Consider the following 26568-nt stretch of genomic DNA (forward strand, 5'->3'; position numbering starts at 1 on the left):
TAGTGTCTGTCGGAGGCACTAGGGTCTGGCTTCAAAACCCAACATTATTATTTTAATTTTTACCTACTCTGACGCCTCATTGGGGGACACAGAACCTTGGGTGTTATGCTGCTGTCCACTAGGAGGCGACACTATGCATAATCTGAAAAAGATTAACTATGGCTCCTCCTCTGCAGTATACACCCCTGCACGGCGTCAGCTTTCTCCAGTTTTTGCTTAGTGTCGCAAGGAGGCACACCTTTTTCTTCCGTTTTTTTCCTTTTTTCGTCCGGAAATACAGATGAAGAAAAGAGGGTCTCCAGCGAGACTCCCGGCATGGCTCCTTCCTTGGCCCCCTTTTTAGGGGTGCCCAGTTGAAGTGGAGATGGCTATTCCCCATGTCGCTCCTTCCCCAGTCCCTCGGGTACTGGTCCGAAGTTGAGACCCCCCTCCATCCCCAACCCCTTTGGGGTCTGGGTTGAGGTTGAGGCGAGGATGAAGATCCCCCTGACGGTGACAGACGCACCCTCCCTAATCCCCCGCAGGGGGCATTAGGTGGAGACGCCTCAGGTAGGGTCAGAGAATAGGCAGCACTCTGCAGCATCCAGGGACCCCAGACCAACTGTGGGATCCTGTGGAGGCCGGGGGAGGGTGCAGGCAGACATGGCACAGCAGAGACAGGGCTTTCTGCGCCCCTGTCTCTGCAGCAGCAGTGGCTCCGTGGAGCTCCAGGGACCCCCCACACAGGAACCGCTACCCCTGCTGCCCCCACCGCTAGCCAGTCGCCCATTCCGGGGGGGTCTGGTACAAATCCAACCCCCTCCTGGACTACCGCGCCGCTCTGGAGCCCTCCTGGGCATCAGGCCTCTACTTGAGACCGCGGCTTCGGCCTAGCTGAAGCCGCCGCCTTTTCCCCGCCCCCTGGCCCGCCCCCTGGATGACTAAAATGACCCTCTAGAGTGTCATAGAAGGGGCGGATCGAGGCAGAAAGGGCACGTTTCTACATAGCCCAGCGCGCCCTTTTCAGCTCTCCGCCCCCTCCTTCCTCTCCTCAGCGTCCCGGTGGCCATTTTTTTGGCTGCAGACATCCTGATAACGGACGCCTCCAGCAGAGGAGAACCACAGCAGTCTCCGGGGGGCACAGAACTGGGATCTGTCGGCACTGGACCTAGGGGCACACTGGTGGGGTAAGCTCACAGCTGGGTTCTCTTTACTCAGCTGTGAATCCATACTTCCTATAAGGCTCTCTGCGGGTTCCCTCTGCGTAGCCACCCCTGTAGGATCCCTGATAGCCAGCCTCTGTGCACTATGCCGGGCTCAAGAAAGAGAACCAGGCAGGAATGTTTCTATGCATTCTGCACAGCCTGCAATGCCACGCTCCCCAGTGGCAGCACGTATCCGCACTGCCGGGATTGCATCCAGAACTCTGGGTCAGAACCCCAGGGAGTCCCTACCAACGCTCCAGTGTCAGATACCACGCCGGAATGGGCTACTCAGATGTCACAGTCTATGACATGGTCCATAGATAACTTAACCGCCACATTGCTGCAAGCTCTGCAGGGTCGGGTCCCGGCTATGAACGTTACCCACCAAACGGACAGCTTGTCTCAGGAACATGCTGCTTCCGACTCTCACAGACGTAAGCGGACCCACAGGTCACGATCACCTTAGTCGTCCTATAGCACAAGGTCATCCCCCCCAGGGAGAGACACCGTCATTCCAGGTCTCCTAGGCAGTCCCCTGTCAGAGACAGACAATGCAGTTCACCACAGAGATCCCCCACCACAGAAGACCCCCGCCCCAGGTCGCCCACCAGGGATCACCTTAGCGATACACAGGATTCGGAAGGCATCTGTGACTCCGACTCAGACAACGAAACAGAGAGGTCCGTGGTACCTTCCCCCCTAGCAATACAGCGCTAGTTGAGGACATAGTCTCTGCCATTCATCGGGTGCTGGAAATTTCAGAGCCAGTCCCGGAAGCCCCAGAACATAAGATTTGTTTCGAAAGTGTTCAGAAACCACCTACGGTCTTCCTTAATCACCATGAGTTTCAGAAGATACTTACTAAACAGTTTTCGCAGCCTGAGAAAAAATTTGCCAATCTCAAATATTTGGAAGCGAAGTACCCCTTCTCACAGAAAGACACCAAACAGTGGACAGATACACCCGAAGTGGACCCCCTGGTATCTAGACTAGCAGCGCAGACCTTACTCTCTCTGCCAGACAGCTCAACCCTCAGGGACGCAGCAGACCGGCAAGTAGAACGCATGGCTCGTTCCATTTTCGAAGCAGCAGGGGCCTCCCTGGCCCCTGCGTTTGCTTCAGTTTGGGCGGCCAAGGCCATCCTGGAGGGTCTTCAAGTTCCAAATGCCGGGCTCTCGGACCAAGCGGTCCAGATAGCAGTGGTAGCAGACTACATGCTTCTCGCAGCCCTAGACTCAGCAAGAGGTCTGGCGGGGATAGCGGCAAACGCCATTACAATTCGGCGTATCCTCTGGCTGCGAGAATGGAAAGCAGATGCGGCCTCAAAGAAGTCCCTCACGCATCTTCCGTACCTTACTGGAAGGCTTTTCAGTGAAAAGTTGGACACAATGATAGCCAATGCCACTGGGGGTAAGAGTACCTCTCTCCCTCAACTAAAACCGAAGCGCACGTTTAAACGAAGAAACCAGACACGATTCCGATCCTTTCGGAATTCCTCGGGCTGGTCCGTCTCGCGCCCAGCGCAAAACCGTAGCCGCTCTCCACGCAGGGACAACCCACGGACGGCGCAGAGACTGGACTGGACTTGGCAGTCGAAAGCAGGCCGAGCGAAACCCAAGGGAGGAAAACCTCAGAACTTCGCTTCATCATGACTCATGAACTCCGGAAGACACCCCACCAGTCGGCGGGCGACTTTTGCTCTTTCAGCAGGTCTGGCTGCCTATTACAGAAGACAGGTGGGTCAGGGAAATAGTGTTTTCCGGATACAAGATAGAGTTCACTTCCACTCCACCGAACCGGTTCTTCCTCTCTATCCCTCCAACACCATCAGACAAGGCTTGTGCCTTCCACCAAGCGGTCTCCTCTCTCCTTCAAGCAGGAGTCGTCGTGCCGGTTCCCGCGAACGAAAGATTCCGAGGGTTCTGCTCCAATCTGTTCGTAGTTCCCAAGAAAGGAGGCAGCGTTCGGCCCATACTAGACCTAAAACAGCTCAACAAATATGTACGGGTCCGTCATTTCCGCATGGAGTCCCTCCGGTCCATCATTGCATCCATGGAGCAGGGAGAATACCTTGCTTCCATAGACATACAAGATGCATATCTGCACATACCAATTGCTCCCGCCCATCAAAGGTTTCTCAGGTTCGCGGTAAACCAAAACCACTACCAGTTTATCGCCCTTCCGTTCGGACTCGCCACGGCTCCAAGAACGTTTACCAAAGTCATGGCAGCCACCATGGACGTTCTGCACTCAAGAGGCATTCTAGTCGTCCTCTACCTGGACGACCTCCTCATCAAGTCTTCCACCTTCAAGGACTGCGAGGTCAGTGTCTCAATCACAATAGACACACTGAGTCGTCTGGGATGGTTAGTCAACCTACAAAAATCGTCGACTACCCCGAGTCAGACTCTAACCTTCCTGGGAATGCTATTCGACACCTCCAGGGTCCTGGTGCTCCTTCCCAAGGACAAGACACTGGCCATCCGTCTGGGAGTTCGTACACTCCTCCACAGTCCTCCCCGATCTCTCCGGTTTGTCATGAAAGTCCTCGGCAGGATGGCAGCAGCAATAGAGACAGTGCCATTTGCCCAGTTTCACCTCAGGCCTCTTCAACTAGCCATACTCAGATTTTGGGACAGGAATCCCTTCTCCCTCGACAGGGACTTCCGGTTGACGTCGTCAACCAGGAGGTCCCTGCATTGGTGGCTCAAGCCAACCTTGCTTGCACGGGGAAAACTCTTTCTCTCAGGTCAATGGAAGATCCTGACTACAGATGCAAGCCTGACAGGCTGGGGGGCGGTGCACCTACATCACAGGGCACAAGGAAAGTGGTCACCAAGTGAAGCGACCTTGCCCATCAATGTCCTGGAAATCCGGGCCATCTTCCTGGCACTGAGAGCCTTTCATCACCTGCTTGCAGCCTCACACATACGGATACAGTCGGACAATGCCACGGCTGTGTCATATGTGAATCACCAAGGCGGGACCCACAGCGCCCAGGCGATGAGAGAAGTGGCACATATCCTCCACTGGGCGGAAGACACGAGGTTGGTACTCTCTGCGGTCCACATTCCGGGTGTAGAAAACTGAGAAGCCGACTTCCTCAGCAGGCAAGGAATGGACTCGGGGGAGTGGTCTCTCCATCCCGAGATTTTTTACCAGATCTGTCAACGCTGGGGAACCCCAGATGTGGACCTAATGGCATCCCATCTCAATACCAAGGTCTCCAATTTCATGGCCAGGACACACGACCCGCGGTCGCTCGGAGCGGATGCCCTGGTCCAGGACTGGTCCCAGTTCCAACTCCTGTACTTTTTTCAACCCCTCCCCCTGATCCCCAGGGTCGTGAGGAAGATCAAACAAGAGGGAGTTCCAACCATCCTCATCGCGCCAGATTGGCCCAGACGTACATGGTACGCCGACATCGTTCAACTTACAGCGGACGCCCCCTGGCGTCTACCCGACCGTCACGACCTTCTGTCTCAAGGTCCGTTCTACCATCAGAATTCAGGGGCTCTCAGTTTGACGGCATGGCCCTTGAAACCTGGATTCTAACCCAGGCAGGGTTTTCACCGGAAGTCATTGCGACCATGATCAGGGCAAGGAAGCCAGCCTCCGCCAAGATTTATCGTACTTAGAGAGCTTTCTTTTCTTGGTGCGAATCTCATGGACAAGTCCCACTCCCTTATTCTCTCCCGAAGTTCCTAGGTTTTCTTCAATCGGGCCTAGACGCCAAGCTATCCCTAGGCTCGCTTAAGAGTCAGGTGTCAGCGCTTTCAGTCTTTTTTCAAAGGCGCATTGCTACCAAACCGCAAGTAAGGACTTTCCTCCAGGGAGTTTCTCGATTGGTTCCTCCCTACAAATGTCCGCTGGACTCATGGGACCTCAATCTAGTCCTGACAGCATTGCAGGCACCACCCTTCGAACCCCTTAAAGAAGTTCCACTCTGCATTGTGTCACAGAAAGTGATTTTTCTAGTGGCAATCACTTCGTTACGCAGAGTGTCGGAATTGTCAGCACTTTCCTGCAGACGGCCTTTCCTAGCCTTACAGTACCATCCTTCCTTCCGAAGGTTGTGTCCAACTTCCACCTCAATGAGGAAATTTCACTGCCATCCCTTTGCCCGGTTCCGGTTCATAGAGTGGAGAAGGCTCTGCGTACGCTTGACCTCGTCAGAGCATTGCGGATTTACGTGTCCAGGACTGCTCCCTTCCGGAAGTCTTATTCCCTCTTCATTCTTCCGGAAGGCGGTCGCAAGGGACTGCCGGCTTCCAAGGCTACCCTTGCCAGGTGGATCAAGTCCACCATACATGAGGCCTACCGACTTAACAGTTCCCCTCTTCCGGCCGGTATCACGGCACACTCTACACGGGCAGTAGGGGCCTCCTGGGCCATTCGGCACCAGGCTTCGGCACAACAAGTGTGTAAGGCGGCCACTTGGACTAGTCTGCACACGTTTTCGAAACGTTCATACCCAGTCCTCAGCGGATGCGAGCCTGGGTAGATGGGTTTTGCAGGCGGCAGTGCCCCAAGTTTAGAGACCTGCTAGCACAATATTCGTCCATTGCTTCCCACCCAGGGACTGCTTTGGGACGTCCCATGGTTCTGTGTCCCCCAATGAGGTGACAGAATAAAGGAGATTTTTGTGTACTCACCGGAAAATCTCTTTCTCTTAGCCTCTAATTGGCGGACAGAGCTCCCACCCTGTTACCCTTACGGGCCGTTGTTACGGTTAAGTTCTCATATTGTTCTTTGAGCTCGTACATAGTAGCCCTCTTACAGGCATGGTTATGTTGTTATTGTTCCGTTCCTCCTAATGCTTTTGCCCAAAACTGGAGAAGTCTGACGCCGTCCAGGGGTGTATACTGCAGAGGAGGAGCCATAGTTAATCTTTTTCAGATTATGCATAGTGTCGCCTCCTAGTGGACAGCAGCATATAACACCCATGGTTCTGTGTCCCCCAATTAGAGGCTAAGAGAAAGAGATTTTACGGTGAGTACAAAAAAAATCTCCTTTTTTTTTTCTACGGATTGAAGGGGCGACGGGGCCTTTCAAGGTCCTGATCTCCCAAAATCATCAACAGGCTGGCACGCGGAGTGTCATCTCCCCGTATCCCCTCCTGCAACCTCTACGCCGGCCTTGGCTCTCCTTAGGGGCGACGGATTCTTTCAATGAGTCCGCTCTCCCCACATCAGCAACAGACGGGAACATGGGCTGGCTCCCCTTCTGGAGCCAGGTTCTTCAGCCAAATATAAACTTGGCACACACACGTGGAATCCAATGCAAATGGTGGTTTAATAAGGTACAGTACATACAGTGACGTTTCGGTCTATATGACCTTCATCAATGTACTAAAAATAAATGGATATAAGTATCAAATAAATCAGGTATATACAGTTGTGGCCAAAAGTATTGACACCCCTGCAATTCTGTCAGATAATACTTAGTTTCTTCCTGAAAATGATTGCAAACACAAATTCTTTGGTATTATTATCTTCATTTAATTTGTCTTAAATGAAAAAACACAAAAGAGAATGAAGCAAAAAGCAAAACATTGACATTCACACAAAACTCCAAAAATGGGCCAGACAAAAGTATTGACACCCTCAGCCTAATACTTGGTTGCACAACCTTTAGCCAAAATAACTGCGACCAACCGCTTCCGGTAACCATCAATGAGTTTCTTACAATGCTCTGCTGGAATTTTAGACCTTTCTTCTTTGGCAAACTGCTCCAGGTCCCTGATATTTGAAGGGCGCCTTCTCCAAACTGCCATTTTTAGATCCCTCCACAGGTGTTCTATGGGATTCAGGTCTGGATTCATTGCTGGCCACCTTAGAAGTCTCCAGTGCTTTCTCTCAAACCATTTTCTAGTGCTTTTTAAAGTGTGTTTTGGGTCATTGTCCTGCTGAAAGACCCATGACCTCTGAGGGAGACCCAGCATTCTCACACTGGGCCCTACATTATGCTGCAAAATTTGTTGATAGTCTTCAGACTTCATAATGCCATGCACACGGTCAAGCAGTCCAGTGCCAGAGGCAGCAAAGCAACCAAAAAACATCAGGGAACCTCCGCCATATTTGACTGTAGGGACCGTGTTCTTTTCTTTGAATGCCTCTTTTTTTCTCCTGTAAATGCTATGTTGATGCCTTTGCCCAAAAAGCTCTACTTTTGTCTCATCTGACAAAACATCAGAGAACATTCTTCCAAAACGTTTTAGGCTTTTTCAGGTAAGTTTTGGCAAACTCCAGCCTGGCTTTTTTATGTCTCGGGGTAAGAAGTGGGGTCTTCCTGGGTCTCCTACCATACAGTCCCTTTTCATTCAGACGCCGACGGATAGTACGGGTTGACACTGTTGTACCCTCGGACTGCAGGGCAGCTTGAACTTGTTTGGATATTAGTCGAGGTTCTTTATCCAACATCCGCACAATCTTGCGTTGAAATCTCTTGTCAATTTTTCTTTTCCGTCCACATCTAGGGAGGTTAGCCACAGTGCCATGGGCTTTAAACTTCTTGATGACACTGCGCACGGTAGACACAGGAACATTCAGGTCTTTGGAGATGGACTTGTAGCCTTGAGATTGCTCATGCTTCCTCACAATTTGGTTTCTCAAGTCCTCAGACAGTTCTTTGGTTTTCTTTCTTTTCTCCATGCTCAATGTGGTACACACAAGGACACAGGACAGAGGTTGAGTCAACTTTAATCCATGTCAACTGGCTGCAAGTGTGATTTAGTTATTGCCAGCACCTGTTAGGTGCCACAGGTAAGTTACAGGTGCTGTTAATTACACAAATTAGAGAAGCATCACATGATTTTTCGAACAGTGCTAATACTTTTGTCCACCCTCTTTTTTATGTTTGGTGTGGAATTATATCCAATTTGGCTTTAGGACAATTCTTTTTGTGTTTTTTTCATTTAAGACAAATTAGATGAAAATAATAATACCAAAGAATTTTTGTTTGCAATCATTTTCAGGAAGAAACTGAGTATTATCTGACAGAATTGCAGGGGTGTCAATACTTTTGGCCACAACTGTACAAACGTTGTACAACACATGGTTAAGCCACAATGCAGAGTGTAATTGACATGATTCATATTCAGAAACCATTATGGCTGTTTGTATATATTTGATTTATTTAATATATTAAACTAACAGCCATAATGGTTTCTGAATATGAATCATGTCAATTACACTCTGTATTTTGGCTTAACCATGTGTTGTACAACGTTTGTATATACCTGATTTATTTGATACTTATATCCATTTATTTTTAGTACATTGATGAAGGTCATATAGACCGAAACGTCACTGTATGTACTGTACCTTATTAAACCACCATTTGCATTGGATTCCACGTGTGTGTGCCAAGTTTATATTTAGATTTGTCACGGGTTGGGGATCCTACCTGTGCACCACCATTAGAGAGTTGTTCCATCGGTTTGCTCTTACAGGTTCTTCAGCCAGACATGCCAGCTTGCCTCACCAATCCTGACAGGAAAATTTACCTCAGGTAACATGCAGAGGCTCCATGCGGCGTCCGTGCGGCCCCACTGCACCACCACTGCCCGAAAGTGGATGGTGACTGGAGGCGAACAAAACCTCTCCACCTCCCTATCATAGGGAAGGTGGATTGAGAAGGATCTGTTCAGCCCACAATTCCCAATCTGGGCCTAATACACTGCAGAACCATGCACCCCAGAACACCCGGCTCTGCTTCACGCACCCGGCTCTGCGGCATCCCCTCCCAGCTGCGCAAAACCTGCGGTCGGCAGGGGGAGAAAGGGGCCTCTCTGATGTCCTTTTTTGTTGTCCGGGTCCCCAGCGGGTTTTGTGCACAAGGGCTAATGTGTTCCTGCGCTGCCGCCACCATTGCCCAGGCGCCGCTGCGCTACTGTCGCCGCAGCCTTTGTCGCGACGCCCCCGGCCGAAAATTTAGCACTCTGCTTCTGACCGGGATAGGCCAGGCTCTGCCCACTTGTTTTGCGCCTCTAGCTCTTAGCGAGCAGCACTGCGGCCACATCCTGCACCCTGGCCCTGACTCCACCCCCTTCTGCTGGCGCTTCTCGTTTCTCACGAGAAGCGCCATCTTGTTCTGGTACTCTGTCATACAGCTGGGGCACAGGCACAGGACCTGGGGAAGCTGGTACTCGGCGCTTAACCCCTTCATGGCAGCAGCCGCTAATCAGCATCATAATACGAACATTGTCACATTCAAGACATACAAGGAAACTGAGAAAACAAGAGGCAGCTAACTGTGCGCACTACATCCTATAATTGGTGCGGTTAATAGCAGTGGTGTACGCTTTAGGTGCTGCTTGTAAGGCCCACACTATCACGCAGACGCCATATGGTAATCTTGACCCCTGCTAATGCCGACTCCAGTGGGCTTAGTCCGCCCTATAGGGCCACGTCTCTGGCACAATACATGGTCTCTTTGGCCAAGGCTTTAGATCCTCTAGCCTCACGAGAGTCTTTCTCAGGGCCGGACTGTGGCAATGCAACCATGCCTCATGCACAGTGTGCCTACATGACTTCACAGTGCAGGCTACCTTCTCCAGACACTCTTGTGCCACGGCGTCCGCAATCCCTGTTTTACGTTTCCCCTCACCAGGAGTTTGCTCTATCACGACTCAGAATACGAGTCTTATGTGGCCGTAGACCTGGACTTGCTGAGTACCAGGAGTCTCTACATCCTCTAATGGATGCGGTTAATAGTGTCCTGAAAGTATAAGAAGCACCCGGTACTAGTCCAGATCACATCTGTCTTTCACAAAAAAAAAAAGAAAAACAAACGAGGCATAAAAGCTGCTCAGACAAGCATCTTACAGGGCAAAAGCTACTGGAAGCCAGGTACCCTTTTTTGCATCTAAGGAGTGAACTAAGTCCCGCGCAGTGGATCTGCCATATCACTGCTCGCTTCCAAAGCTGCCTTTCTTTGACGGCTCATCTATTAGAAACCCCTCTGATCGACTTACTTTGCCGCCACCTAGTGGCAAGTCTTAAGGTAGCCTGAGCGCAACCTCTAGCTAAGACCGGTCCAGGCATTAACCTGCCTTCCGAAGTGGTCAGTCTCGCATTACCACATTGCCCGAGACGGGGATTACATTGTGCATGCCTCCCTAGAGGCAGCTAACTGTGCCACACTTGAAGATGCAAACGCTGTTACCATCAGGAGAGCCCTATGGCTCCGGGAGTAGCGAGCACACTCCACTTCCAAGAAATCTCTAACCTCCCTGCCTTACCAGAGCGAGCGTTTGTTCGGGAATAAACTTGACCAAATTATCTTAGACCCTAACAAGCAAATTCCTCCCTCAACTTAGGCTAAGTTGCCTTTTTTTCGGAACCTGCGTCAGGTTCGCGTCTGGCCTTTTTTGCAGTGCCTTAAGATGGTCATCCACAACCGCTTCCTCTACCTTGGCCCATCTCCTGCTCAGGGATAGGGATTCTCAAACTTCATTCAAACCATCTCAATCCTGGGGAAACTGACCCTTCCCGTCCGGTCACAATGGTACCGCTCCCCGCTCTCTCACTCCGGTTTCTGGAGAACATAGGACAAGGTGGGGAGTCGTCTGCTCTTCTTTCGTCACAGAAACACATATCTTCAGGTCTGGCTGGCGGTCGCTCAAGACCAATGGGTCTGAGATCTGGTGTCCTCTGGATACAAAATAGATTTTGCATCTCCCCCGCCACCACGCTTCTTCCAGTCGCGTTTTCCGAGGACATAGGCACATGCAGTTCCATTTTCCCAAACCATATACGCTCTCCGCAGCAATGGAGTCATCGTCCTGGTTCCTCATGGGAAAGGTTCAAAAAGCTTTAATCAAACTTATTTGCAGTCCCAAAGAAGGATGGAGCCATGCGTCCCATCCTAGTTTTAAAGCTGTTAAACTAGTTCGTTACAGTGCGTCATTTCAGATTGGAATCTCTCCGGCCTGTTATCACCTCGTTGGAAACAGGGGAATACCTCGCGTCTCTTGACATCAAGGACGCATGTCTCACACTCCAATTTTCTCAGGTCACCAAAGCTTTACCATTTGAGACGAACATTTTCACTTCACGGTCTTGCCCTTTGGTCTCGCCACTGCCCCAGACCTTTCACTAGGGTCAGGGCTGCTGTCATGTGCTTTAAGCGCTCTTGGGGCGTGGTAATGCAACCTTACCCCTCATCAAGGGATTGTCGCTGCAGGCCTTTGCGGAGAGTGTCAATGGCACGGTGGACTCTTTCTCTCTCTATCTCTTGTCTGGGTTGGCTTGAGAACCTAAACAAGTCCTCTACAGCCCCATCCCAACAGATCTCCTTTTTGGAGATGATCATCGGCACTTCCCCGGGAGTTGGCAATTCTCCTTCCAGAAAAGATCTCGACGCTAATCCGGGGAGCCCGGAAGTTTTTCTCTTGCCTGCCCACATTCCCTATGGTTCAACATGCAGGTCCTGGGTAATAACCCCTTTACCCCCAAGGGTGGTTTGCACGTTCATGACCGGGCCAATTTTTGCAATTCTGACCACTGTCCCTTTATGAGGTAATAACTCTGAAATGCTTCCATGGATCCCGGTGATTCTGACAGTGTTTTCTAGTGACATATAGTACTTCATGTTAGTAGTAAAATTTCATTGATATAACTTGCGTTTATTTGTGAAAAAAATGTAAATTTGGCGAAAATTTTGAAAATTTCACAATTTTCCAACTTTGAATTTTTATGCCCTTAAATCACAGAGATATGGCACACAAAAAAACTTAACAAATAACATTTCCCATATGTTTACTTTACATCAGCACAATTTTGGAACCGATATTTTTTTTGTTAGGAAGTTATAAGGGTTAAAAGTTGACCAGCGATTTCTCATTTTTGCAACACCATTTTATTTTTACGGACCACATCACATTTGAAGTCACTTTGAGGGGGTCTATATGATAGAAAATACCCAAAAGTGATACCATTCTAAAAACTGCACCCTTCAAGGTGCTCAAAACCACATTCAAGAAGTTTATTAACCATTCAGGTACTTCACAGAAATTTTTTGAATGTTTAAAAAAAAATGAACATTTTAACTTTTTCTCACAAAAAAATTACTTCATGTCCATTTTTTTTTATTTTACCAAGGGTAACAGGAGAAATTGGACCCCAAAAGTTGTTGTGCAATTTGTCCTGTGTACGCTGATACCTGATAAGTGGGGGGGAACCACTGTTTCGGCGCATGGCAGAGCTCAGAAGGGAAGAAGCGCCGTTTGACTTTTTCAATGCAAAATTGGGTGGAATTGAGATCGGATGCCATGTCACGTTTGGAGAGCCCCTGATGTGCCTAAACAGTGGAAACCCCCCCCCACAAGTGATCCCATTTTGGAAGCTAGACCCCCCAAGGAACTTATCTAGATATGTGGTGAGAATTTTGAACCCCCAAGGGCTTCACAGAAGTTTATAACGTACAGCCGTACAATTAAAAAATCATATTTTTTCCACAAAAATGATCTTTTCACCCCCAATGATCTTTTCCAAGGGTAACATGACCCCAAAAGTTATTGTGCAATTTGTCCTGAGTACGCTGATACCCCACATGTGGGGGTAAACCACTATTTGGACGCATGGCAGAGCTCGGAAGGGAAGCAGCCCCATTTGACTTTTTTGGCTGGAATTGGGATCGGACGCCATGCCGCGTTTGGAAAGCCCTTGATGTGCCAAAACAGTGGAAACCCCCCACAAATGACACCATTTTGGAAACTAGACCCCCCCCAAGGAACTTATCTAGATGTGTGATGAGCACTTTGAACCCCCAAGGGCTTCACAGAAGTTTATAACGCCCGGGCATGAAAATTAAAAAAAATCATATTTTTTCCACAAACATGATCTTTTAGTCCCCAATTTTTTTATTTTGCCAAGGGTAACCGGAGAAATTGGACCCCAAAAGTTGTTGTCCAATTTGTCCTGAGTACGCTGATACCCCATATGTGGGAGAAAGCTACTGTATGGGCACACGTTGGGGCTCGGAAGAGAAGTAGTGAGGTTTTGGAATGCGACTTTGATGGAATGGTCTGCGGCTGTCATGTTGCCTTTGGAGAGCCCCTGATGTACCTAAACTGTGGAAACCCCCCACAAGTGACCCCATTCTGGAAACTAGACCCCCCAAGGAACTTATCTAGATGTGTGGTGAGCACTTTGAACTCCCCAGTGCGTCACAGAAGTTTATAACGCCCGGGCGTGAAAATAAAAAAATCATATTTTTTTTTTCCACAAAAATGATATTTTTGCCCCCAATTTTTTATTTTCCTAAGGGTAACAGTAGAAATTGAACCCCAAAAGTTGTTTTGCAATTTTTCCTGAGTAGGCTGATACCCCAGGGGGGTAAAACACTGTTTGGGCGCATGGCAGAGCTTGGAATGGAAGGAGCACTGTTTGACTTCTTCAACGCAGAATTGGCTGGAATTGAGATCAGACGCCATGTTGCGCTTAGAGAGCACCTTATGTGCCTAAACAGTGGAAACCCTCCAATTCTAACTCCAACCCTAACCCCAACACACCCCTAACCCAAATCTCAGCCCTAACCCTAGCCCTAATGAGAAAATGGAAATAAATACATTTTTTTTAATTTTATTTTTCCCTAAGTAAGGGGGTGATAAAGGGGGGTTTGATTTACTATTTATGGCGGGTGTTTGTTTGGCAGCTGTCACACGCTAAAAGACGCTTTTTATTGTAAAAAATACTTTTTGCATCACCACATTTTGAGAGCTATAATTTTTCCATATTTTGACCCACCGAGTCATGTGAGGTCTTATTTTTTGCGGGACGAGTTGAAGTTTTTATTGGTATCATTCTCGGGCACGTGACATTTTTTGATCGCTATTTATTCCGATTTTTGGGACGCAGAATGAACAAAAACCAGCATTTCATGAATTTCTTTTGGGGGGTGCGATTACACCGTTCTGCGTGTGGTAAAATTGATAAAGCGGTTTTATTCTTCGGGTCAGTACGGTTACAGCGATACCTCATTTATGTCATTTTTTTATGTTTTGGCGCTTTTATGCAATGAAAACAATTTTATATAAAAAATAATTATTTTTGCATTGCTTTATTCTGCGAGCTATAACGTTTTTATTTTTTCACTGATGATGCTGTATGGCAGCTTGTTTTTTGCGGGACAAGATGACAGTTTCAGCGGTACCATGGTTATTTATATCCGTCTTTTTGATCGTGTGGTATTGCACTTTTTGTTCGGCGGTATGATAATAAAGCGTTGTTTTTTGCTTTGTTTTTTATTTTTATTTTTTAAGGGGTTCGCTAAAGATGTTAACTAATGGGACAGTTTTATAGGGCGGGTCGTTACAGATGCGGCGATACTAAATATGAGTACTTTTATTGTTTGTTTGTTTTTTTATTTCCAAAAAATGAATTTATTATGGAATTTTTTTTAATTTATGTAGCAATTTTTTTATAAATTATTTTTACACTTTTTTTTTTTTTTTTTTACTTTATTACATTGTCCCGGGGGGGCATCACTGTCATGTGTCAGATCGCTGATCTGACACGTCACACAGCGCTGTGACAGATCAGCGATCTGACTGGCGCTGCACAAGGCTTCCTCATGCCTGCGCTCTGCAGGCAATGAGGAAGCCACCTCCCTGCAGACCCCCTAAAGGCCGCCGCGGCCATATTGGATCCGGGGACTTGCAGGGAAGGAGGCCCCCAGAGCAGCGCAGCACATCACGCTGCACTGGGGGTCGCAGGGAAGCACGGAGGGAGCCCCCTCCCTGCCGATGCTTCTCTAAACCCCCGGTACACTGCGATCATGTTTGATCGCAGTGTGCCAGGGGTTAACATGCCGGGGGCGGTCCGTGACCGCCCCTGACACACAGTTCCGGGTGTCAGCTGTGATAATCAGCTGACACCCGGCCACGATCATCGGTGCTCCCCCGTGAGCTCCGCTGATCAGTATGACGTACTATCCCGTCCATGGGCATTAAGTCCCAGGGCAAATGGATCCAACCCAGGAAACCCCAGAACACAAGATTTGCTTTGAAGGTGTTCTGAAACCGCCTAAGGTTTTCTCTAACCGCCTGGAATTTCAGGCGATCCTCACTAAGCAGTTTTCGCAGCCTGAGAAGAAGTTCACCAATCGCAAATATTTGGAGGCTAGGTACCCCTTCCCACAAAAGGACACCAAAGAGTGGACATATCCGCCCGAAGTGGACCCCCCAGTCTCTAGGCTAGCAGCACAGACCCTCCTCTCACTGCCAGATAGCTCAACCCTCAGGGAGGCAGCAGACCGGCAGGTAGAACACATGGCTCGTTCAGTTTTCGAAGCGGCAGGGGCCTCCCTGGCTCCGTGTTCGCTTCAGTTTGGGCGGCCAAGGCCATTCTGGCTTGGGTCAAAAAATTGCAAGCTGGCCTCCAAGCTTCAAATCCTGAGCTGTCGGACCAAGCGGTTCAAATAGCAGTGGTAGCAGATTACAAGGTTCATGCAGCCCTGGATTCCGCAAGAGGCATAGCGGGGATAGCATCAAACGCCATCATGATTCGGCGTATCCTCTGGCTGCGGGAATTGAAAGCGGATGCGGCCTCAAAGAAGTCCCTCACGCATCTCCCGTACCTCAGTGAGCGACTTTTCGGTGAAAAGTTGGACACAATGATATCCAACGCCACTGGGGGTAAGAGTACCTCTCTCCCTCAACTAAAACCTAAACGCACGTTCAAACGGCGTAACCAAACATGATTCCGATCCTTTCGGAATTCTTCGGGCTGGTCCGTCTCACGTCTAGCACAAAATCGTTAACCGCTCTCCACGCAGGGACAACCCACGGACGGCGCAGAGACCGGACAGGACCTGGCAGTCGAAAGCAGGCCAGGCGAAGCCCAAGGGAGGAAAACCTCAGAATTTCTCCTCATCATGACTCACGAACTCCGGAAGACACCCCACCCGTAGGCGGACAACTTCTACTCTTTCAGCAAGTCTGGCTGCCTATTACAGAAGACAGGTTGGTCAGGGAAATAGTCTTCCGGATACAAGATAGAGTTCACTTCCAGTCCACCGAACCGGTTCTTCCTCTCTGTTCCATCAAAATCGCCAGGCAAGGCTCGTGCCTTCCACCAAACGATTTCCTCCCTCCTTCAAGCAGGAGTCGTAGTTCCGGTTCCCGCGGCCGAACGCTTCCGAGGGTTCTACTCCAATCTATTCGTAGTTCCCAAGAAAGGAGACAGCGTCCGGCCCATACTAGACCTAAAACAACTCAATAAATATGTATGTGTTCGTTATTTTCGCATGGAGTCCCTTCGGTCCATCATTGCGTCCATGGAGCAGGGAGAATATCTCGCCTCCATAGACATACAAGACGCCTACCTGCATATACCCATTGCTCCCGCCCATCAAAGATTTCTCAGGTTCGCGATCGACCAGGACCACTACCAGTTCGTGGCTCTCCCGTTCGGACTTGCCACGGCTCCCAGAACATTTACCAAGATCATGGCAGCCACCATGGACGTTCTACACTCCAGTGGCATAGTAGTCGTTCCATACCTGGACGACCTTCCCATCAAGGCTTCCACCTTCAAGGACTGCGAGATCAGCGTCTCAATCAAAATCGACACTCTGAGACGCCTAGGCTGGTTAGTCAGCTTACAAAAGTCATCGACTACCCCGAGTCAGTCCCTGACCTTCCTGGGGATGCTATTCGACACCTCCAGGGGTCTGGTGCTCCTTCCCAGGGACAAGGCACTGGCTCTCCATCTGAGAGTTCGCATACTCCTTCGCACTCCCCCCCCGATCTCTCCGGTTTGCCATGAGAGTCCTCTGCAGGATGGCAGCAGCAATGGAGGCGGTACCATTTGCCCAGCTTCACCTCAGGCCTCTTCAACTAGCCATCCTCAAGTCCTGGGACAGGAATCAGTTTTCCCTCGACAGGGAGTTCCGGCTAACATCGTCAACCAGGAGGTCCCTGCACTGGTGGCTCAAGCCAACCTCGCTTGCGGGGGGGAAAATCCTTTCTCTCAGGTCATTGGAAGGTCCTGACCACTGACGCGAGCCTGACAGGTTGGGGTGCGGTGCACCTACATCAGAGGGCACAAGGCAAGTGGTCACTAGTGGAAGCGACCATGCCCATCAACATCCTGGAAATTCGGGCCATCTTCCTGACATTGAGAGCCTTTCATCACTTGCTGGCAGCCTCTCATACCAGAATACAGTCGGACAATGCCACGGCGGTGGCATATGTGAACCATCAAGGCGGAACCCGCAGTACCCAGGCGATGAGAGAAGTGGCACATATCCTCCACTGGGCGGAAGACACGAGGTCGGTACTCTCTGCGGTCCACATTCCGGGTCTGAACAACTAGGAAGCCGACTTCCTCAGCAGACAAGGAATGGACTCGAGGGAGTGGTCTCTCCATCCCGAAATTTTTCACCAGATCTGCCATCGCTGGGGGACCCCGGACGTGGACCTAATGGCATCCCATCTCAATGCCAAAGTCTCCAATTTCATGGCTAGGACACGCGATCCGCGGTCGCTCGGAGCGGATGCCCTGGTTCAGGACTGGACCCAGTTCCAGCTTCTGTACAATTTTCCACCTCTCCCCCTAATCTCCAGAGTCGTGAGGAAGATCAAACAAGAGGGAGTTCCAACCATTCTGATCGCACCGGACTGGCCCAGACGTACATGGTGCGCCAACATCGTACAACTTACAGCAGACACCCCCTGGCGTCTCCCCGACCGTCACAATTCTCCTCTTCCGGCCGATATCACGGCACACTCTACGCGGGTGGTAGGGGCCTCCTGGGCCATTCGGCACCAGGCTTCGGCACAACAGATGTGTAAGGTGGCCACTTGGATTAGCCTACACACATTTACGAGACACTACAGAGTTCATACCCAGTCCTCAGTGGAAGCAAGCCTGGGTAGATGGGTTCTGCAGGCGGCGGTGCCCCAAATTTAGGGACCTGTCAGCACAATATTCGTCCATTGCTTCCCACCCATGGACTGCTTTGGGACGTCCCATGGTTCTGTGTCCCCCAATGAGGCGACATAGTAAAGGAGATTTTTGTGTACTCACCGTAAAATCTCTTTCTCTTAGCCTCTAATTGGGGGACACAGCTCCCACCCTGTTGCCCTTACGGGCCGTTGTTACGGTTGAGTTCTCATATTGTTCTTTGAGCTCCTACATAGTGGCTTTCTTACAGGCATAGTTATGTTGTTACTGTTATGTTCCTCCTAATGCTTTTGCACAAAACTGAAGAAGGCTGACCCAGTCCAGGGATGTATACTGCAGAGGAGGAGCCAAAGTTAATCTTTTTCAGATTATGCATAGTGTCGCTTCCTAATGGACAGCAGCATAACACCCATGGTTCTGTGTCCCCCAATTAGAGGCTAAGAGAAAGAGATTTTACGGTGAGTACACAAAAATCTCCTTTTTCCCCCCTAAACCCTCACTTTATTTCTAGGGTTTTAGTGTATGTGTAGTCCTTTTGAGATCCATATGTGGCCATTTTCTTCTGTTGTCCTCTCAGTTGGGGCACTGGTCTACCTTTTTTCAGCACTTTTGGGCCTCCCCGCCGCTTCCCCCCTGTTCATTCGGCCACCATCCTTAATCTAGGTCCCGGCTTCTCTCCAACCTAGTCTTGTTTTTTGGTTCCGCTCCCCTCTCCTCAGCATCTTCGGGCGAGCTTTGACTCCTGTCCGTCGCTTCCACTATTCCTCTTCTGATCTCAGCAGATTATTATTATTATTATCTATTGTTATAGCGCCATTTATTCCATGGCGCTTTACATGTAAGCAGATAGCTCCTCCCCCTCCTCCCGGCTTCAAGCTCTGCAGCCGTCGCCATCTTTCTCCTCTCCTGGACCCGGTGGTTAGCTCCGCCTCTCCTTCCGGCCTCAGAGAGCAGAATTTTTCAGCGTTCGCCCACCCCTCTGCAGCACGCGCTTTCACTCTGCTGGTCCCTTTCATCCTCCCCGTGGTCGCCATTTTTCCGGCTTTTTGGAACCGGAAGGTGGCATTTCCCTGCAGGACCTGCATCTTCTCTTCCTACGATTACACTGCAGCCTCTACGGCTTGGAAGCAGACTTCAGGAAACCTGCATCTTACTGCAAGTAGCTCTGCTCTACTGACTAACACTCTCCTCTTCATTCTCTTCCTGTACGCTAACCTTCTGGCTTTAGTTAGTGCGTCTGCTCATCATGCCTAATCCTAAAGGAGAGCATTCTCGTCCTCCTGCTTCCTCTTCTTCTTCCTCTGCTCTTATTAGACACTTTGTATGCTCTTCGTGTAAATACAAGCTCCCTTCAGGTCAGTCTTCTCCCTTCTGTCAGGACTGCAGCAGCCCCCCCTGTGCCCACTACCCAGGAGCCCCCTACTGCCTCCAGGAGAGAGTGGTGCCCCTATCCCAGTGTGGGCTACTTCCCTGCCACAGTCCATAGCGGACCTCACCAAGGTGTCACAGACCGTGGTGTCCATTTTTGACAGGTTGCCCCACTAAAGCTTTGCAGAGTTGTAGCCGCCTCCGTCTCGAGCTGGATCATTTCTCCTCTTGTTCTCATCTGGCATAGGTGCTTACCCCGATCCATGCTGGGTGTTGGCAGGTTTGGGGATTTCATCGCAGACCGGTAAGCTGAATACTTTTTTACTTATTTATTGTCAGCGGATGATTCTGACCTGGATTCTGACCAGGCCTCTAATTTGAAAGACGTGGTCCAGAGCCTCATTGTGGCGGTCAAGCAGACCTTTAACGTTAAGGATACCTCTACCGAACAGGCGGTTTCGTTTAGACAGTTGAGACCAGCTCCCAAGGTCTTTGCCTCACATAGAGAATTTGAGACGGTACTTGCCAGTGAACTGGAGAACCCAACCAGACGCTTCCAAAGAGGGAAGTGCCTCGGCATCCTATATCCCTTCGCCCTTGAGCTCACTTTGAACTGGACCGCTTCTCCAACTGTGGACCCTCCAGTTTCCAGACTGTCCACCAACACGGTCCTCCTGCTTATGAATGGAGCATCCCTCAAGGACTCCAATGACAGGATCATAGACTCTTTCACAAAGTCTGCCTTTGAAGTGGCCTCTTCCACATTGTGCCCTGCCTTTGCCACCACCTGGGTGTCAAAGTCCATAGCTGCATGGGCTAAGCAACTCCATCAGGGCATTCTTTCTGGAACTCAACCGGAGGAATTGGTCGACTTCACGGACCAGATTTCTCATGCAGGGAAGTACATGGTGTCCGCTTCCCTGGACACAGCTTCATGTGCTGCTGAACTATTTGGCTTAAGGCGCGGCAGACGAACTTAACTTCATAAAAGTCCCTTGCCAACTTGCCTTTCCAGGGTTCCCGTGTATTTGGCTCCAAGTTGGAACAAATTATTAAGGAGGCCACCGGAGGGACAAGCTCCCTCCTTCCTCGGTCCAAACCTCGCGGGCCTCCTCTGAAGCGTCAGTTTTGGTCTTTTCGGCCATTTCTCTGCGGGGGAGGTTTTTTACCGCCAAGAGAGGCCACAGGCTCGCCAGGATAGGAAGAAGGCTTCCTTTAAACCCACCCCCTCCAGGTGTCCCAGTAACGCGTAGGGTAGATCCACCAGGCCTAGACCCAGCAGATCTTCCTCTGCATGACTCATCTCCAGATCCCATAGTATCCCACAGGCTGGGCGGCCAGCTCCGGTTTTCCAGAGACGTCTGGCTTGCTTTGATGGGGGTCGCATGGGTCAGGAAGGTGATAGCCTCCGGATACAAAATAGATTTTGTTTTGCGGCCCGAGATCGATTCTTTAAATCTCGTCCTCTAAGAGATGCTTCTCTGGTTCCAGGTTTCTTTACGTCCTTTTTCCTCCCTTCTCAGTTCAGGGGTTATTGTTCCTGTCCCAGACCGAGAAAGTTTCACAAGACTTTATTCGAACCTATTTGTGGTGTCTTAAATGGACGGCACGGTTTGACCCATCCTGGATCTAAAGTTACTGAACAAAAAGGTCCATCTGCAACATTTCAGGATGGAGTCACTTCGTTCAGTAATTGCTTCCATGGAGGCGCAGGAGTTCCTGTGCTCCATAGACATCCAGGACACCTATCTTCATTTCCCTATCTTCTCAGGGCATCAGAGATTCCTACGTTTTGCGGTGCAGCAGGATCATTTTCAGTTCATTGCCCTGCCGTTCGGGCTCGCAACCGCACCCTTGGTTTTCACAAAAATCATGGCAGCGTTAATGGCCATTCTGCGGATCAGAGGCCTAGTGCTCATCCCATACCTCAACGATATTCTCATCAAGGCTCCTTCCTTTTGCCAGGTGCAGGAAAGTCTGTCCATTGTTCTCGACACCCTGTCCCGTTTTGGATGGCTAGTCAATAGGGCAAAGTCTTGCCTTGACCCGACTCAGCGCCTCATTTTTCTAGGCATGCTGTTCTACACCTGTCAGGCAAGAGTTTTTCTTCTCAAGGAGAAGAGAGCAATCGTACTGCAGGGGGTTCGCTCTCTGAAGTGCTCTCAGCTTCCATCTTTCTGCTCAGCCATGGCGGTGCTGGGAAGGATGGTGGCAGTGTCAGAAGCAATTCCTTTTGCGCAATTCCATTCAAGACCAATTCAGCAAGCTATTCTAACTCAGTGGAACAAGTCTGTTCTCTCTCTGGATCGTCTTTCTTCCCAAGTCAAATTATCTCTCAATTGGTGGCTGTCATCCCCTCTCATTTTCCAGGGTCGGTCCTTCCTTCTTGTTCACTGGCAGGTGGTGACGACTGACACCAGCCTTCTCGGCTGGGGTGCAGTCTTTCGCTGCCTAACCGTCCAGGTACGTTGGTCAGCAGTGAAATCCTCTCTGCTGATCAACAGCCTCGAGATAAGGGCCATTCTTCTGTCCCTCAGTCACTTCTCAGGGGTCTGCCAATCCGAGTTCAGACGGATAATGCCATGGTGGTGGCATATGTCAATCACCGGGGAGGGACTCGGAGCCCCTTGGTGATGGCTGAGGTATGCAAGATTCTCCTCTGGGCAGAGACAACGGTTCCAGCGAGATCTGCAATGCATATACCCGGTGTGGACAATTGGGCTGCCGACTTTCTCAGCCGCGAGGGTCTCGTGGCGGGAGAGTGTTCTCTGTATCACAAAGTCTTCCATTAAATTTTCATTTGATGGGAAACTCTGGATGTGGACCTCTTGGTGTCCTGGCTGAACAGAAAAGTCCAAAGATTCGTTTCTAGGTCCCACGACTCTCTCGCTGTGAGCGCCGACGCTCTGGCGATCCCTTGGTCACAGTTTGCTCTTCCCTATCTGTTTCTTCCTTTCCCCCTTCTTCCAAGACTGTTAAAGAAAATCAAGGCGGAAGAGGTGCCGGTCGTTCTGATAACACCGGATTGGCCCAGGAGGTCTTTGTTCGCATAGATTGTCAATCTTCTCGCGAACGCCCCCTGGAGACATCCAGACAATCCGGATCTTCTGTTCCAAGGACCGATTTGCCATCAGAATTCTCTGTTGCTCAATTTAATGGCGTGGCTGTTGAAACTCCGGTTCTGAGAGCGTCCGGGTTTTCCGATCGGGTGATTCAGACCATGATCCAGGCTAGGAAGCCGTCATCTTCCAGGGTCTATTATCGGACTTGGAGAGCCTATTTCAGCTGGTGTGAGTCTAATCACATCCCGACTATGTCCTTTTCTCTCCCTTCCATTTTGGCATTCCTCCAGGTGGGACTTGATGCTGAATCTTGCTCTTAGTTCGCTAAAGGGTCAGATGTCAGCGCTTTCTATTCTTTTTCAGAATAATTTATCCTCCCGTTCTCAGGTCACAACTTTTCTCCAAGGGGTAGCACATGCTGCCCCCCATACCGGACTCCCGTGGACCCCTGGGATCTCAATCTAGTCCTGGAATCCCTTAGGAGTTCTCACTTTGAACAACTACGAGAGGTCTTTGTCCTTTTTGTCTTGGAAGGTGGTGTTTCTTGTGGCCATCACCTCCATTAGGCGCGTCTCGGAATTGACGGCTCCCAAGACAAGATGGTTTTGTGGCCTCTACCTTCTTTCCTTCCCAAGGTGGTGTCCGTCTTTCACCTAAATGAGGATATTGTCCTCCCTTCCTTTTATCCGGCTCCGACTCACCTGGAGCGTTCACTGAACAGGTTAGACCTAGTCAGAGCGGTTCGGGTCTTTCTGGCTAGGACCACCCCCTTTAGGTCTCTCTGTTTGACATTCCAGAGGGTGCGTGAAGAGGCCTGCCAGCCTCCAAGGCTCCGGTTGCTTGCCGGATCGGGACGACATCTTTGGAGGCATTTCAGGTCAAGAACATTGCGCCTCCCCCTGGGATTAAGGTACACTCTACCCGGGCAGTGGGCGCCTCCTGGGCGGTACATCATAGGGCATCCGCCCTGCAACTCTGCAAAGCACCACCCTGGTCTTCCATCCACACGTTTGCCAAATTTTATAGGGTCCATACCTATGCTTCGGCGGACACCAGCCTAGGTAGAAGGATCTTGCAGGAGGCAATGGTGAGTTCTCCCTCCTGAGCAGAGTTTCTACTGTTCCCTCCTCAGGGACTGCTTTGGGAAGTCCCCCAATGAAGTGATAGAGAAAACAGGCTTTTTGGATACTTAACGTAAAATCTGTTTCTCTGAGCCTTCATTGGGGGACACAGCACCCTCCTATGTTTATCAGCTCCTTTGACTGTGTTCTATTGTTACAGTTTGAGTTTGTCTGTTTTGTTTCTCTCTAACATGATGTTTCTCCTACTGCTTTCTCACTAACTGATTAACATAGTGCCAGTCCTTGGGGTGTACACTGCAGAGGAGGAGCTAACTTTTTTTGTGCATAGTGTCAGTCTCCTAGTGACAGCAGCATACACCCATGGTTTCCTGTTTACCCCAATGAAGGCACCGAGAAACCGATTTTACTGTAAGTAACCAAAGATTCTGTTTTACAGGGGTCCATCTGTTTCTGATGAAGTGGGATTTTGGGTGAAAAATTGATCGGCATGCAAATTTTTCTGGGCCACCGTAAGATTTATTATTTCATCGCTGAAAAAGAATTGGAAAAACTCAATTTCAGTGAGGCCTGTAGCATCAAAGTGGATTCCTGAGCTACCCATGAAATCCTGAATAACATGCTGATCATTTTCGGGGGGGGGGGGGGGGGGGGGTGTGAAGTCCATATGGGACCGATTGCTGTATGGGTTGCCTTGGTCCTGGACACCTTTCAGGGTGTCCATCCTCACTAGATGAGGAGGAGAAAGAGAAATAGAGGAATTTGGGATCTTCCTCACTGCCTGAAAAAAAAGGAAAAATTTAGAAGAAAAACTTAAAAGAAAAATCAGTAGATGTAAAAAAAAAGAAAGTAAGTTGCATAGAAAAAAAAATACACTGCCGTCCACTACACTTAATGCCCTACTTATAAAGTTACTCATCACCAACTATTTTTTTTTCAAGCAAAAAATGACATCACTAACACTGCACTCCTCTTATGCACTAGTTAAGTGGTTACCCAGCAATAAAAATTAGTTTTTTGTTTGTTTTTTTTTGTAAAAGAAACACCGTCTCCCTACCTATAAAGATAGTCTGTACGAACTATTTTTATTTTTTCTAAAAGAAAATCGGACGTCACGAACACTGCAAAATTTGCTCTGCTAATACGCTACCTATAAAGCTACACTGTACTAACTACTATATTTTTTTGTAAAAGAAAATTGGATATCACTAACACTGCTTTTTTCTTACGCTACTCTAATTGGCTAAAAACAAGAAAGTCAGTTAACGCAGACTCTTATCAGCAGCCATACCGATCAGAGTGCCGTGGCAATAGTAAGAGCACGAATGCTCAGTGCAGGACGTGGCGCAAAAAAGTGCACCAAAAATACCATTGGGAGTGGGTGATATGGTTGGGAGACTGTAACAGAGGTTGGGGAACTGCTGCTTCTTTGATCACAGATCGGTCACGCAGCAGCCAGCACACCAATGCATTTTTCTTTCTCCAGTAACACAAGGAGGTATACAACGCGCTCTGCATGCCAGCTGTGAGGTAAAAATGGTGTGCAGAGTGGTGATCACTATTTTAGATCAACCCTTTTGATGCTGTTGCCTGAACAATAATTACTATCCAATCAACGTCAAAGGGCTTAATCTGAAGTGATGTGGCGATAACCCTATTATTTTTGGTAACTTTTTTTTGGTGTTGCTGGGACGATGTGCAGGGATGGACACCAGGTATCTTAACTCTGTCACCACGCGATAGAAATAGCAGCGCTGTATATATACTTCGCTTTGCGGGAACGCAGCACCTGCAGAGCAGTATATATACGGCGCATGTCAGGAAAGAGTTAAAGGGCCATCAGCTGTCAAAATGCAGCTTCTGGCATGAGCACTGTGGTCCCTGGGGATCTGTCCAGGGGCTGCAGAAAAGAACATAGCAGGCCGCAAGCTCCCCACTCCTATCCTAGAACTGTGGTGATAGATGCTGCGGGAGAAGTTAGGGCACCGCCCACACTCTATCACTGCTGATGCTAACTATGAAAGAAGACATTGCCAGGGGGCAGAGATAAAAGCAGTGAGAGATGGCAGTGCTGCCCCACTGCTTCCAGCACTGCCCTCAAACAAATCCTCATCGGGGGTGGTGATAGAAGATACAGTATGTGTCTGATACCACTGCCACTCCCTGATGGTGATTTGTTTGAGAGCGGTGCTGGTGTTAGTATCAGTGAGTATCTCCACCCCCTGATGACAACATCTCTCACAGAAGATGCAGCAGAAATAGAACCAGAGTGCCAGCACTGCACTCACCTTTCTCACAGGTTCCATCACCATGACCATGAATCTAGGACATCTTTAGATGATAGAAACTGTAGACATCCTGTTCCAAGAGTGGTGACAGATGCTTCAGGGAAGTTTATGTATGCCGTTTATGTTGTATAATATGATGATGGGATCTATAATATATACACTTTCACTGATTATTCTTCTTTGGCTTATAAGGTATGCATAAGGATGTGTGAACCATGCAAGGGTGCAGCTGGTCAGAAAACAATTGCTGTTCTTTTACCATGCCTTCTGGACAAAGGGATTATGAGCACAGTGACTGAAGTCCGGGCACTTAGGTAAGTGGACTTTGTATGTTTTTTGTATTAATGCTACACTTCACTTGCCTGCTGAAAGTGAAAGAGAAATCCAAAATAACTTGAGCATTTCAACCTGGCGGAGTATTGTATTCTGCCTGTAAAGGGAACGCACTAGTTATTCCCGTGATTGCAGCAGCCTCTTCACTTTTTTTTTTTAAACAAGCAGTCAGTCCCAAAAGTAACTGGAAGCTTTGTGAAAAGCTATATTACAGTCTATAACTCCGCATAAGGATAGCGCTATTAGGCTCTGATAACACAGCACTAGATATGGTATCATGCCATGGTTGTTTTCACTTTGTTTCCTGTATTCTTATTAGCCTATATATTAATTGAATATAT

The 26568-nt window shown here is 49.2% G+C and overlaps 1 protein-coding gene across 1 annotated transcript in view; it reads left to right on the plus strand.

Moving 5' to 3' along the window:
- Positions 1 to 26568, plus strand: part of ECPAS (Ecm29 proteasome adaptor and scaffold) — a 229006-nt gene that overhangs the window by 165052 nt on the left and 37386 nt on the right. The window contains exon 34 of the mRNA XM_073549708.1: positions 26087 to 26208. Within this exon, the coding sequence (XP_073405809.1) occupies positions 26087 to 26208 (122 nt within the window). The remainder of the gene's footprint in view (positions 1 to 26086; positions 26209 to 26568) is intronic.

This window comes from Dendrobates tinctorius, unplaced genomic scaffold (genome assembly GCF_039654945.1).
Source record: "Dendrobates tinctorius isolate UK_male_01 unplaced genomic scaffold, ASM3965494v1 ptg000160l, whole genome shotgun sequence".
In the NCBI taxonomy this organism is placed as follows: domain Eukaryota; kingdom Metazoa; phylum Chordata; class Amphibia; order Anura; family Dendrobatidae; genus Dendrobates; species Dendrobates tinctorius.